The sequence below is a fragment of the Astatotilapia calliptera genome, chromosome 17 (assembly GCF_900246225.1).
Source record: "Astatotilapia calliptera chromosome 17, fAstCal1.2, whole genome shotgun sequence".
NCBI lineage: Eukaryota > Metazoa > Chordata > Actinopteri > Cichliformes > Cichlidae > Astatotilapia > Astatotilapia calliptera.
The window spans coordinates 11,974,321-11,986,984 of record NC_039318.1 but is presented as its reverse complement, the minus strand read 5'-3'; the positions used below and the strand labels follow the sequence as shown (position 1 = coordinate 11,986,984).

At 40.5% G+C, this 12,664-nt stretch overlaps 1 protein-coding gene across 2 annotated transcripts in view; it reads right to left on the bottom strand.

The window, feature by feature from the left end:
* Positions 1 to 6,346: 6,346 nt before the first annotated feature.
* Positions 6,347 to 12,664, bottom strand: part of znhit6 (zinc finger HIT-type containing 6) — a 45,082-nt gene continuing 38,764 nt past the window's right edge. Inside the window, exons 9-10 of one of the 2 annotated variants that reach the window (XM_026147485.1) lie at positions 9,560 to 9,684; positions 6,347 to 7,086 (exon numbers count right to left, since the gene is read on the bottom strand). In XM_026147485.1, coding sequence (XP_026003270.1) covers positions 6,836 to 7,086; positions 9,560 to 9,684 — 376 coding nt within the window. In that variant the 3' untranslated portion in view covers positions 6,347 to 6,835. The remainder of the gene's footprint in view (positions 7,087 to 9,559; positions 9,685 to 12,664) is intronic. The other variant, XM_026147486.1, reaches the window with a different exon arrangement.

Genomic DNA, 12,664 nt, shown 5'->3' with positions numbered 1-12,664 from the left:
TCTTTCAGATAGAAAACACAGACTTCGAGTAGATTCGAAAAACTCCCATTTGAAAGCTTACAATCCCATTTCATATTGCAGGCAAGGTGGGACTTATAATGACATCCACAGGAACTCTTTCCAACAGAACTCTTTAAACATTCTAACTACCTTGGCTTCTTTACATGCACAGGAGCAAGAGTCTCGCTGAGCTTCATCCTGCTGCGAGAACTCTATATACTCCCACTGAATTCATGACTATAAATGAGGTCTGAAATCTCGATAGGTATTATTAAAATGCCCGCATCACTCCAAATGCCAGTGCTGCACCAGTCTCCATCTTGCCTTTGATGGCTTTTAAAAACTTGAATTCCTTCACATGGAGCAGCATCTCCAACTTAACCACAACAGCCACGACAGCCAAAAGAAGGTTTAACATGCTTGATCAGTAAAGTCAGTCAGCTGCCAACAATCACTTCGTAATTTAGTCTATGACCAGCACAAGTCTTTCAGCAGAGCTTTAGAGTGCCTAAGCAGAGATCTCTTCAAGACTAGCACTCCAATACAAGGTAATCACATAAACTCACCAGCAGCTGCATTAGGTTTAACTGTTTAATTGCTCATTTATGCAAATATCAGCCAATCAAAAGGCATCAAATCAGTGCATTTACACCAGTAGACATACTCAAGATAGCCTGAAGAAATTCAAATCGAGCATGAGAACAGGGAAGAAAGTTTATTTAAATGACTTTGAACGTGGCATGGATGTTGGTGGGCTGGTCTGAGCATTTCAGAACTGCTCATTTCCTGGGATTTTGCCACAGAATCATCTCTAGGGTATATAGAGAAGAGGCAACAGCAATTCAAAATACCACTCATTACATACAAGGTATGCAGAAGAGCATCTCTGTTGAACCTTGAAGCATATGGGCTACAGCAGCAGAAGACCACACTGGCTGCCATTCCTGTCAGCTAAGAAAAGGAAAGGCGCCTGCTGAAAGGCTTTCAGCAGAATAATGCATCCTGTCTTTTTCATCATCACTGTGTCCCATCACATTAAATCAGTGCGCTCATTACAGCCACATTTTGCATGTGATTAAATATAGTCTCAAAAATGGTTTTAATATACATTTGCATTATTATTTCAAGAAGATGTAAATCTGTAAGGCTACATCCCACCAAATGCAGGACTAATGGTTATTTTCCTGTCCACATGCCCAGTCTCCTTGAAAGAAGACTAAAGTCCTAATTGCTTCTGTTGGTTAGGTGGGCACATTGAATGCTCATGTCTCTGCAAATAGGTTAATGCATTGTAAAGTGTAAAGCACTTAGGATCTGTATAAACACAGTCCTTTTCATATTCTCTCTGCAATGAACAGGTTTACAGCTGGGAAATAAGAGTTCTGGGGAAATGGAAAAATCATAATGCTTGTGCACAGTTCCTACACTGACGTGTAACAGAAAGTACAATCAGAAAGAAACTCAGGATGATTTCACCACGATAACCCAGAACTGATACCAAAAGGATAATAGACATCAAGCATGCTCTGTTAGTTCAGACTGTCAGGTTGACATAAAACAGACAAAGGGAACAAGTGAATGCATGCATACAACTGGGAATGTCTGTGGAGCGAGTCCAGAGACAAGATTTCAGCCTTATTTTTATTTTTTATTCATATTCATGTGAACAGTGTTTCATTGTAATGGAGAGACACAGAATACCAATAAAATATTTAGAAAATAACCCTGTTACATAGAAGTTATACATTGATTTGTATTTGTCTTTTGGTGAAATAAGTATTTTATCCCCAAACAAAATATGACTTAGTAGTTGGTGGAGAAACCCTTGTTGGCACGCGCAGCGAGATGTTTCTTGTATCTGACCACCAGGTTTGCACGCATTTCAGGAGGAATGTTTGGGCCACTCCTCTTTACAGAAACTCTCTGAATACTTTAGGTTTTTTGACTGCTTTTAGCAACTCGAAGCTATAGCTCCCTCCACAGATTCATATGGGACTGAGGTCTTGAGACTGGCTAAACTACTCTATGACCTTAAAGTGCTTCTTCTTTAGACACTCTTTTTTTCTTTGGTGAGATGTTTTGGGTCATTGTCATGCTCAAAGACGCAGCCACAACTCATCTTCAGTGTTCTGCCTAAGTAACATTGAAGGGAAGGAGGTTTTTGTTCAAAATTTTATGGTACATTGTCCCTTCCATTGGCCCGTGAATGCGCGAAAGTCATCCAGTGTCCATATTAGACTATGGGTCTTTGGGTCACGGCAACCTTGTAGTTGTTGCAAGATATCAGTCCATCAGTCCGTGTAGTTTTGGGCTGATCTACCACTTTTCTCATGATCATCCTCACCCCATGAGGTAAGATCTCGCATGGAGCTCCAGACCAAGGACGACTGATGGTAATTTTACATTTCTTCCAATTCTCTGTAACCGCAGCAGTCATCAACTTCTCATCAAGCTTCCTGCTGATGGACTTGTAGCCCTTTCCAGCCTTATGTCGGCCTATAATCTTTCCCCTGACATCCTTTGACAGCGCTTTGGTTTTGCCCATGTTCGTGAAGAGGTTGGAATGGAAAAAACTGATTCTGTGGACAGGTGTTTTATATATGTTATATGAGTGTCTCAATAGATAACAAGTATCTGTGATTCCAAAAGGTGGATTCTGTTCATCTGAACACAGAATCCTCCTTTTTAAAGAGAGCAAACTTACAAATTCTGCAGGGGGTAAATAATTATTTCCCCACTGTCTTCAGTATTTGTGTCTGTTCAGAGGATGCGAGCTTATGTTGGTAAATGCTAAATTTCAGCTTGTTTGGTTGTTTAACTATTAGTGACGTGGCTCTCATATCTTGTCTCCAGTTGCAGGAAGGTTTAGTCTAACATGACAGTATGACAAGAACTATGAATTAATTAGGTGTGGAGTTATGCTATCCTTTTGCTCATGCTACATAAAATGTTACTAGGAGTCACACTTTCAGAACTCTCTCAATGGGAGCCTTCAGGCACAGTGTATCCTTGAAAGTGGCTTAATATGGCTCTGTGCAAAATTACACTAAAGTACTCGCACATAATTCCATCTTACAACATCTCTACATGCTGAAAAGGTACCGTCTGTTGACCAGAGAAAACTTGTAGTATTGCAAAATAAGTGGCTTCAGATTTCCCATTAGCTCTATGAGCTTGATAAAGAACAGACCACAGTAAATTATTACTGTAGGATGATCCAAAATGTCACATAATATATTTGGGGAAAGCAAATGGCCTCGATTAGTTGTACTTCTGTTCACTTGGAACACAAATAAGCTTAAAAGATTTCATTTAAAAATGTGAAGTACGCTTGCAAAACGTAACTCTTAGGATGCACAATGTGCCATGCAAAGATGTGTGACATCTGGCTCTTGAAGCATGACTTTATGCTTCAGTACCTGCCTTAGGTCACCACAGCAGAGCCATATCCCCAGAGCTGGTCTTGTTAAAAGAAAAACAGCTCTGCACGCAGTACAAGTGAGCCTTACCCATCAAATTAAGAAAAAATTAAGTGGGAACCGACTTCAGAAATTTCAAAGGCAATTTAGATAATATAGAGGCATTATTTCCAGTGCCTGTGCTATCCGCAGACTAAAAACAGCCTCAATTTCATTTTAACAGCAAGCAGCAACAAAGGCACAACTTTTGTGTGGTCACATTGAGTAACTTTATTGGGACAGGAAAATTAAGAGAACTGCTAAAATAAAATAGATGGTAATTCAGCACAAGAAGAGCCATGAGAAACAACAAGAAACAGATGAGCCAGGAGCAGCCACTCTTTAGTACTGTACTGTAGCGGTAGTCTTTGGTACTGCTCAGACAACAGATCTTGAACAATTTCTAAATATTAGATTGTATACTGTACACAGTAGGGAAGAAGCTACAATGCAGCAACAGTGTACGGGGTATGAAGTGATCTAATAAAGCACCACTATTTTTTGGTTGAAGGACAAAACACCCCTACTGGTTGTGTAGGCTTTGTGCGCCAGTCAGTATAAAACACAATTAACGAATCATATCTATTAAACTCAGGCAACTGGTGGGAAAAAAAGACAATCCGACTGTTTCCGATACACGTAGGCAGATTTTTTTAAAAACTTTTAGACAGAGCCAAGAGAGCTGTTAAAAACAGTTTTTTTAGAAAGCATTTTCAGATCTGCAGCAGTAAAATTAAAAGCTGTAAGCCAAAACATTGAACAATGCTTTGGGCTGATAATGTTTACATGGAAAAGTGTTTCTAGATTTATCTGGATATGAGCGTGTGGTTCAAAACGTATGCCCAAATTGGAACACAGATGCTAAAGTTGCACTACTCATTTGAAGCGTTAAGGCACAATCACTTGTGAGATCACCGCCCTTAACTGCAAAAGGGTGGAAAATGCGTCATCACAAGGCAGACATCAAAGGGTAGCCGTCCATCAGGGTTAACATCCAAAAAAAGGTTAGCAAGGGGTCATAAAAATACATCCATAAACATGGGCCCCACCAATGGGCTGCACGGTTAGTTATTACTGGCACGCTGTTGTGTGGCAATAAACTAACATTAGGTAAGAATACAGAACATGGAGGCACCATATACGTAAGTACATTTACACAGGGAGACACCCTGAGGTGTCAGGAAAAACAAGCATGTCAACATGAATTTTTATTAGTTGATGGAAAAACGAGACTAATGATCTTAGTGAAGCTTGACAGAAAGGAGAGCTGCTGAACTTTAAAGGTGACTGAGGAACAATTTTCTGGTTTCCAGAAGTTTTCACTTAAATGAACAGAGGGAGACACTGCTCAACGAGAGTGAGACGGGCGTGAGTTCTTTTCTGCATTTTTTGGTTATTGTTAGTTTAGCTATTAATTATCTTTGGAGTTTACGATTATATCACATGATCTCTACAAGCACCGTTTCTTTTGTTCAGTAGTTGCGGTCCTTTTATGAGTCATGTTTTGACTGTATCCAAAACGTGACCAAGTGTTGCTAGACACCGGGCTTGATACTCACCTTAAAGAAAAGTTGAGTCACCCCCTATTTCTTTACGTTTTGCTAGGAAAATGGAAGGTGGGTGCACCAAATTATTGAAACATGTGCAAACATGCATGGAAATAAAGTACATAAGGCAACAACAGAGTTTGTACAATTCTACAATTCTAATAATTGTAAAAGTCAATAGTTTGTATGACCACGTTTATTCTTAAAGACAGCCTTAACTCTTTATCAGCTTGTCATTTTTTTAAGCAGTCTTCGGGAATAGTTGTCCAGGCTTCTTGAACGATATTCAAAGCTCCTCTTTGGATGTTGATTTTGTTCCATTTCCTATCAAGACGATTCCACACAGCTTCCCTGATGTTGGGTCCAGGCAGTGGGAGGCCTGTCCATGACTGATGGCATTTTATTGTATTTGTGATCCGAAGGAAAACTTTTTCTGGACTTGCAGTGTGTTTGTCTTGCTGAAAAATTAAGCTACTGCCAAACAGACTTTTTTCAGATGGACCTCCTTTTTTTTCCCTTTTCGTTTCGTAAGGACTTTCACATACTGCTAATCTAGTTTTTTTTTTTTTTTTACATCCCCCACTTCTCCAGTTTCCTGAATTTCTGAACGAGAGCATATAAAATTGGTTCTTTGTGATGTTATCAGTTATGTGGAGACAACATTGGAGAATCCCTTGAGATTTTGGACAAAGTCAGCATTAAGTGGCTCTCTGAGGATAATAAGATACAAGGACTAGACTGAAAATTAGTGAAAAAGCCCATAAAAGCCCAGTGAACTTAATACATTACAAATACATATTCAATACAAGTCATTTCTGGGCTTTTCCTGTTGTCCACCATATGGAAGCAAATTTACATGTTTCCACATATAGAAACTAAATAAATTGCATTGAGCTTTTGTATTTTTGAGTGTCAAGTGCCCCTAGAATTTGAAGATTTAACATTATGCAAATTATTTTATTTTTTTTTAAAAATCACAAACCCTCAAACAGCTGTCAAACAGCTACATCAGCAAACACAGTGATGGCCTCAGAGTTTTGTTTACAAGATTTTCTATGTTAATAAAAATATATTTTTATCTTTGCAGTATGAGAATTACACATAAAGGGGAAATAAGTATCATGAAAACCAACATTTCCAAACACTGATTTTATTTGACAAAGCAGAAATCCAGACAAATATAAAAACTGAATTTAAAAACACACAAATCCTAGTACAGATGATGGTTTTTAAAATAAATTCATTTAATAACAAAACAACATTTTTAACAGAATAAGATGTTATTAACACATTTATTTTACTAACATATATATATTGCTTTGAAATTAAAGTAATATCAAAACCCTAAATATTATCAGTGATTCACTTATGAAATCAGTCAGTATAAAAATAAAAACTGAAATGATTCTAAGTGCAAATAATAATACATTTCATTAACAGTTATTCTCGCTACTGAAAATGACCTATATACAAATACTGAAAAAGGACTAAAGTAAACTGACAGAAGACTGATGACTTCCTGTGACGTGTGCAGCGTCACAGCCTCAGTATCTGGATACTGTCATTCCAATCCCCCGGCTGTCAGCAGCATTAGCTGACTCATTTTCATCTCCACAGGCAGGGATATGAGAATAGCCATCGGCTCTTTAAGAGCCCCCTCCTTAGTCATGCTGACCTCCGCTCTTTCTTCAGTAATCCCCTCATCATTCACTGATCCCTGCTGCTGTCACTGTGTTCATTAATAACAACACTGTCCACCACCGACTTCTACTGCACTTCATCTTTAGTCACTTTCGTGTCATTATTGGGATCTTTGGCATCGTCGCAGCTTTAATCACATGGGATATTTTTATCGTCTTCATCACTACTGTCTGTGATCTCTCCCTCCTCTTGCTCCTCATCTCCTCTCTTTGCCTTTTTCTGTGGTGGGGGTTCCATCTCTTGGGCAGTTCTGCTGATGTTGGTTTCTCCTGTTGTGGGAGATCTTTGTGGCGATGGCGAAACTTGGGTCGCAGTTTCCTTTTCTTGGCCAACCTTGTCATTCTTTGCTGCAAAAGGAGCACAAGCTGATGCAGGTTCAGCTGAAACAATATAATCCCATTTTTATAAGGTGACTGCACACAGTTATTTCCTATAGTAAAACTCTAACAGGTTAAAACATGTACATGAGAGTCATGAGAGAAAAAGAGAAGCATTGGGAACAACTTGTGTTATGTTGAAAGCGATATGCAACGGTAACTACACCCTGGCTAAGTTTCGTGAAACTGGTTCAGTGTTGGATTTGCCAAAATGTGGACGCAAGAAAACTGTCACTAATGAAGACATATCAGTGGCTGTCCTAGCTTCATTCAGCAAGAGCCCACAGCGTAGCACTCGCCGCATGTCACTGGAGAGTGGCATTAGTTGAACATCCCTTCAGTGGATATTAGCTACACACAAATGGCACCCTTACAAACTCCAGCTACTGCAGCATCTCAACGAGGATGACCCAGATCGGCGCACAGAATTTGCAGAATGGGCAAAACAAAAATTGGAACAGGACCCTCAGTTCATGCAGAAGATTTTGTTTAGTGATGAGGCAAACTTTTATGTGAATGGTGAAGTTAACAAACAAAACCACCGCTATTGGTCTGACACTAACCCACATTGGATGGATCCCTCCAAGACTGTTGGAACAACAAAAGTGATGGTTTGGTGTGGTATATAGGGTACATCGATAGTGGGTCCATTCTTCATCAATGGAAACCTCAAGGCCACTGGATATTTGAAATTACTACATGATGATGTGTTTCCCTCTTTGTGCACTGAAGCTGGCACGTTCCCTGAGTTTTTCCAGCAAGATGGTGCACCGCCACATTATGGGTGCCAGGTCCAAGCATTCCTAGATGAACAGTTTCCTGGAAAGTGGATTGGTCGTCGTGGGCCAGTTGAATGGCCCCAAAGGTCTCCCGATCTGACCCCCTTAGACTTTTATCTTTGGGGTCATCTGAAGGCAATTGTCTATGGTGTGAAGATACAAGATGTGCAGCACCTGAAACTACAGATACTGGATGCCTGTGCTGGCATTTCTCCTGCGGTGTTGCCATCAGTGTGTGAAGAGTGGGATAAGAGGGTTGCATTGACAATCCAACACAATGGGCAGCACATTGAACACATCTTATAAGTGGTCAGAAACTTGTAAATAACTCATGAAAGAATAAAGTTATGTTGAAACCAAGCACACCATTGTTTTTCTTGTGACATTACCAATAAGTTTGATGTGTCACATGGCCCTCTTCCTATTGAAAAAACAAACGTTTTATTCAAGATGGCCGACTTCTAAATGGCCACCATGGTCAACACACATCTTGAGGAGTTTGCCCCCTCACATATATTAATGTGCCACAAACAGGGCTTTAATATCACCAACCATTCCCATTTTATCACGGTGTATCCATATAAATGGCCCACCCTGTAGATCTGACACCCAAGAGTGGTACTGCAACATTTCCAGTGAAGTGACGAGTGAGCTCTGCGCGACAGAAACCCAAAGATAACTGACTTTAACCTTTTGGCTACGTTGGGGCTGCAGACAGTACTTTCTAAGACTTCTGTCATATTTCAGGTCTGTTTATAGAACAAAATATAGAATTCAGTTTAAACTGTCTGGCTGCACGGTGCATGCTTGGAGCCTGCCAGACCCCCAACATTACTTCAGCAGATACAGTCGCTGCCACGCTGTCCAATTGCTTGTTATCATTTCCCGTCTAGCTTCACAGTCCATGGCATGTGTAATCATCAGTGTGTTTCTACAGCTAACCTTATAGGAAAACAGCGTGGTACCGAGGCCTTATCACTAAAAACACAGACACGCACACACTCAGACTAAAAATGATCTCATTCGCCATTCGGCTAGTCTGGCTCTGACAGTAACTGTGATACTGTGTTTGTGTGGTCTTTTGTGATCATACCGAAAGTACTGCGATAACCACAGCTGGACCGAACTGTACACATCTCACAGGAACCAAACGGATGAGCGTGCTTTTCGTGACACGCTGTCCTGTTTTGACGCGACTGATGGTTCTCGACACTGAAAACCCAGCAGTAGTGGAAAGTGACGCAGAGGTGAGAAGAAGCACGGACTCATCTCCTGTTTTCTCGTCTATTCTCACTTCACAGCTTATGAGGTCAATCTTCAGCAATAAGCCATGTTTGATCCTCTTTCTGGCCACAATTGCAGTTGAGGTTAAGGTGGTGTAAGTGATGTTGAACAGAGCACGCTCATTTCCTTTTGGGTAGCATGTTGCCATAGTGAAAAATAAGGGAACAAAGTCTTAAAGCCTCAGCTGGAGAAACCAGGACATGATACAATGCTGCTGGAATCGGGGGAGTGGAGAGAGATTGGCGTTTGGGGGCTACATAGTATTTGAACTCATTATATATTCATCCTGTTGTTTAGTTACTAAAAGTTGTTTGGAAATCAGCAGAAAAGCATGCATGCAGGGGAAAATAACAGAAAGTTAGATGAGATGAGAAAAAGGGCTGAGATTAGGGTGGGTGTGTTTGTTTTTTTACCTGGTCCTTTCAGTGGATAGTCCTTCCAGTGATCTTTGAGTACAACATGCAGCTCAGGATATTCAATCAGTGTTTTGTAGCTCAGGTTATCCCTCAGGCTCTTCTCAATGTCCAACTCATGATACCTATTTTAAATCAAATGAAAGCACAAAAGAGACCAAACGAGTGTTTATAACAAAGAGATGTCATGCAAAAATAAAGTCACATCACTACTGTTGGACCTCCTAAACCGGCAACTGCAGCTCTTTATTTCTCTTGTCGCCCGAGGCACAGTGACTGCTGACGCTCATTAAAGGATTGATAGAGATTTGAGTCATGGCTTGGCAGCAAAACGAGATCCTGCTCAGTGCCTGTCTCGTGGAATGGAAACTGACTTTAGTTGAGAGTCGACGACATCTCTCAAGCACAGCTTTCTTACCGCTCCTTTAACTATTTGCACTTGATGACATCAGCCTAGCTTTGTCTTAAAGTAGACCTGTGGCACATTAGAGATGGTCATAAATCACCGATCTGAATAGTTGACTGGATTCTTGGAGACATGAGCTAGCAACACAGAGCCAGCTTAGGTTGCTGTCACCAAAACACAAGACATCACATGTGTACTGTAGAACCGTAACTGACTTAAGCCATTGTTTGTTTTGGAAAAATCACATGAAAATTAGATCCACCCAGGTATCCACCCACTACGCGCACCGATCAAAACACTGCTATAATGTGACATTTACAGGTCATTAATGGAGATTACTACTACTACTACTACTACTACTACTACTACGCATTATTTTACATATTAACAGCCACAGCACATTTTTTCCTGAAGTAAAACAAAGTGACGTTTCAGATCAAAAGGAGAATCCAGTGTGAAAAGCCACAATATGCAAGAAAGTAGCATACTTACAATGACTGCATCCACTTTGATGTGCACACCAAATATCTACTGTTTCCATGTCATTCATTTTTATGTCTTACTGATAAAGAGATTACTCTTAACGGATGTTTTTTACATTTTTTCTCCGGGGGGGGGGGGGGGGGGGGGGGGGGGGGGGCTAAATTAAAACATACATGTTGGTAAACAACCATTTAAGAGGGGTAGCTGGCAAACAGAGAGAGTGGCTCCCTGCAGTGTTAAATCCTGGATATTTCTGAAGATCAAGACCGGGTGGCTCAGCCAAGAGCGTGCACACATCTGGTCTCTATATAATGTTCTTGTGAATGAACAGAGGACACACTGATGTTCTCTTCAGGGAGGTTCCCATTGTTTTCCTTCTGCTGCCGAGTCCCATCAGCAAAGAGACAGCCGTGTAAAATGGGAAGGACATAGAGAAACTGCAAATATGACCACTGAATACATACACCAATCAGCCACAACATTAAAACCAACAACAGATGAGTCAAGCAACATTGACCACTCCGTCACACCGCAAATCTCTAGCTGGAAACCTTCGGGCCTGGTATTCATGTGGATTTGAACTCTGGGAAACACACCGAACACCCAAAAGTTGTTGCCTTACCTGGCAAAACAACACAACAAAATAAACTGGAGAAAGTCTTTAGGAACATGACAAAGAGCTCGAGGCATTGCAAGATCACGTGCAAGATTGAGCTGTTTTGGGGATGGACGGCCATCGCAATATGAAACTGGAGGTTTTAAATGGGAACGATCTCTGTACTGTGATGTTGAAAACTATTAGATTAAGATATAAATCTATTGCAAACATACAATTACACAAGTCCAGTTGCACAAGCGTTCTACAGAATAACACTGCTGTTAATTGTTAAGACAATCTTATTGTTTGAACTGATATTGACTCACAGGGTGCGGCTGGCTGCAGAAGGTTTCCGGGATTCCTCCAAAAAATTTTGACCTCAGTTATTTTTCCTCACGCAATGACAATGTCCCCTTTCATTTTTGTTAACTGCTAAAAAGTAGGCACTCAGAAAAGAAAATGTGAATGCAAGTAAAAGTTGCAGCTGTTCCACCACATTGCTGATTTGACCTAAAAATAACCTAAGGAAATGGTATAAAATACAGAAGGCGTCATCAGATCAGACATGGAAACCAAACTATGTTGAAATCACACAACAGATCAGCACAAGCCGAACTCCATCAACTCCACCTCTGATGGTAAATCTCTTATCTTAGAGATGAATGATTTTTCCCCCCCCCAATGGTTTCCCGGAAATACACTGCTAAAAAAAATAGCTCAAAAATAGCACTCAGTAAAAAAATAAAAAAAAATACAGCAAGTACCTTGTATATTTTTAAGACACCTGGTCTCCATATTCCACTTCAAGTGCTCTACAATTTAAACAAATGGGATTCTGTAATTTTAAGGAAGCATTGAATTGACATCATTTAAACATAGACACAAAAATAAGCCTAGAAGTCAGTCACTTTCCAAAATTCAGAAGCACTACACGTTGCCAACAGCTCCACATTTTCTCCTGCACCAAAGGACTCAGCGTGCAGCACCTGTCCTTCCCGTCCTACTTCGGTTCACCTCATCATCATATTTTGTGTCACAATTTAATTGTTTAATTGTTTGTGTTTAACAAGGTTTGTGGCCTTGCCACATTTGTCACACACCGCATCTTGGCTGTTTGTGACTCTGCCTATGATCCTCAACTGAGTGAGTGCGCCCACTGATGCATTTATACAGCCATATTTTGTATATCACTATGACAGGCGGAAGAAGTAGTTCCTAACAATCATTCAGACAATTTCAATAATATAGTTACTTTCCATTGTGTTCCTGTTAATCATGAACTACAAGTTTACCTGAAATCACTAAAATATCGATATTTCAATATGACATTTGATTCTAGAACATACATTTCTGGCACTGCAAGAATCGATACTTCAGTAGCAATTTGCACAACACTACTCTACCTGCATATTCTCACAACATGAGATAGGGAAGTATCGTGCACCAGGAAGAACCCAGGACCCACCGCACCAGCACAGGGTCTGAAAATGGGTCCAAGGATTTCAAGGACAAAAGAGTGGAGACGAGTCCTGTGCTGGGAGACAGCAAATCTTCTGGCAAAGGCACATGTTAATGTGCCATCCTGGAGGATTTGGACTGCCTGTACAACCTCTGTAGG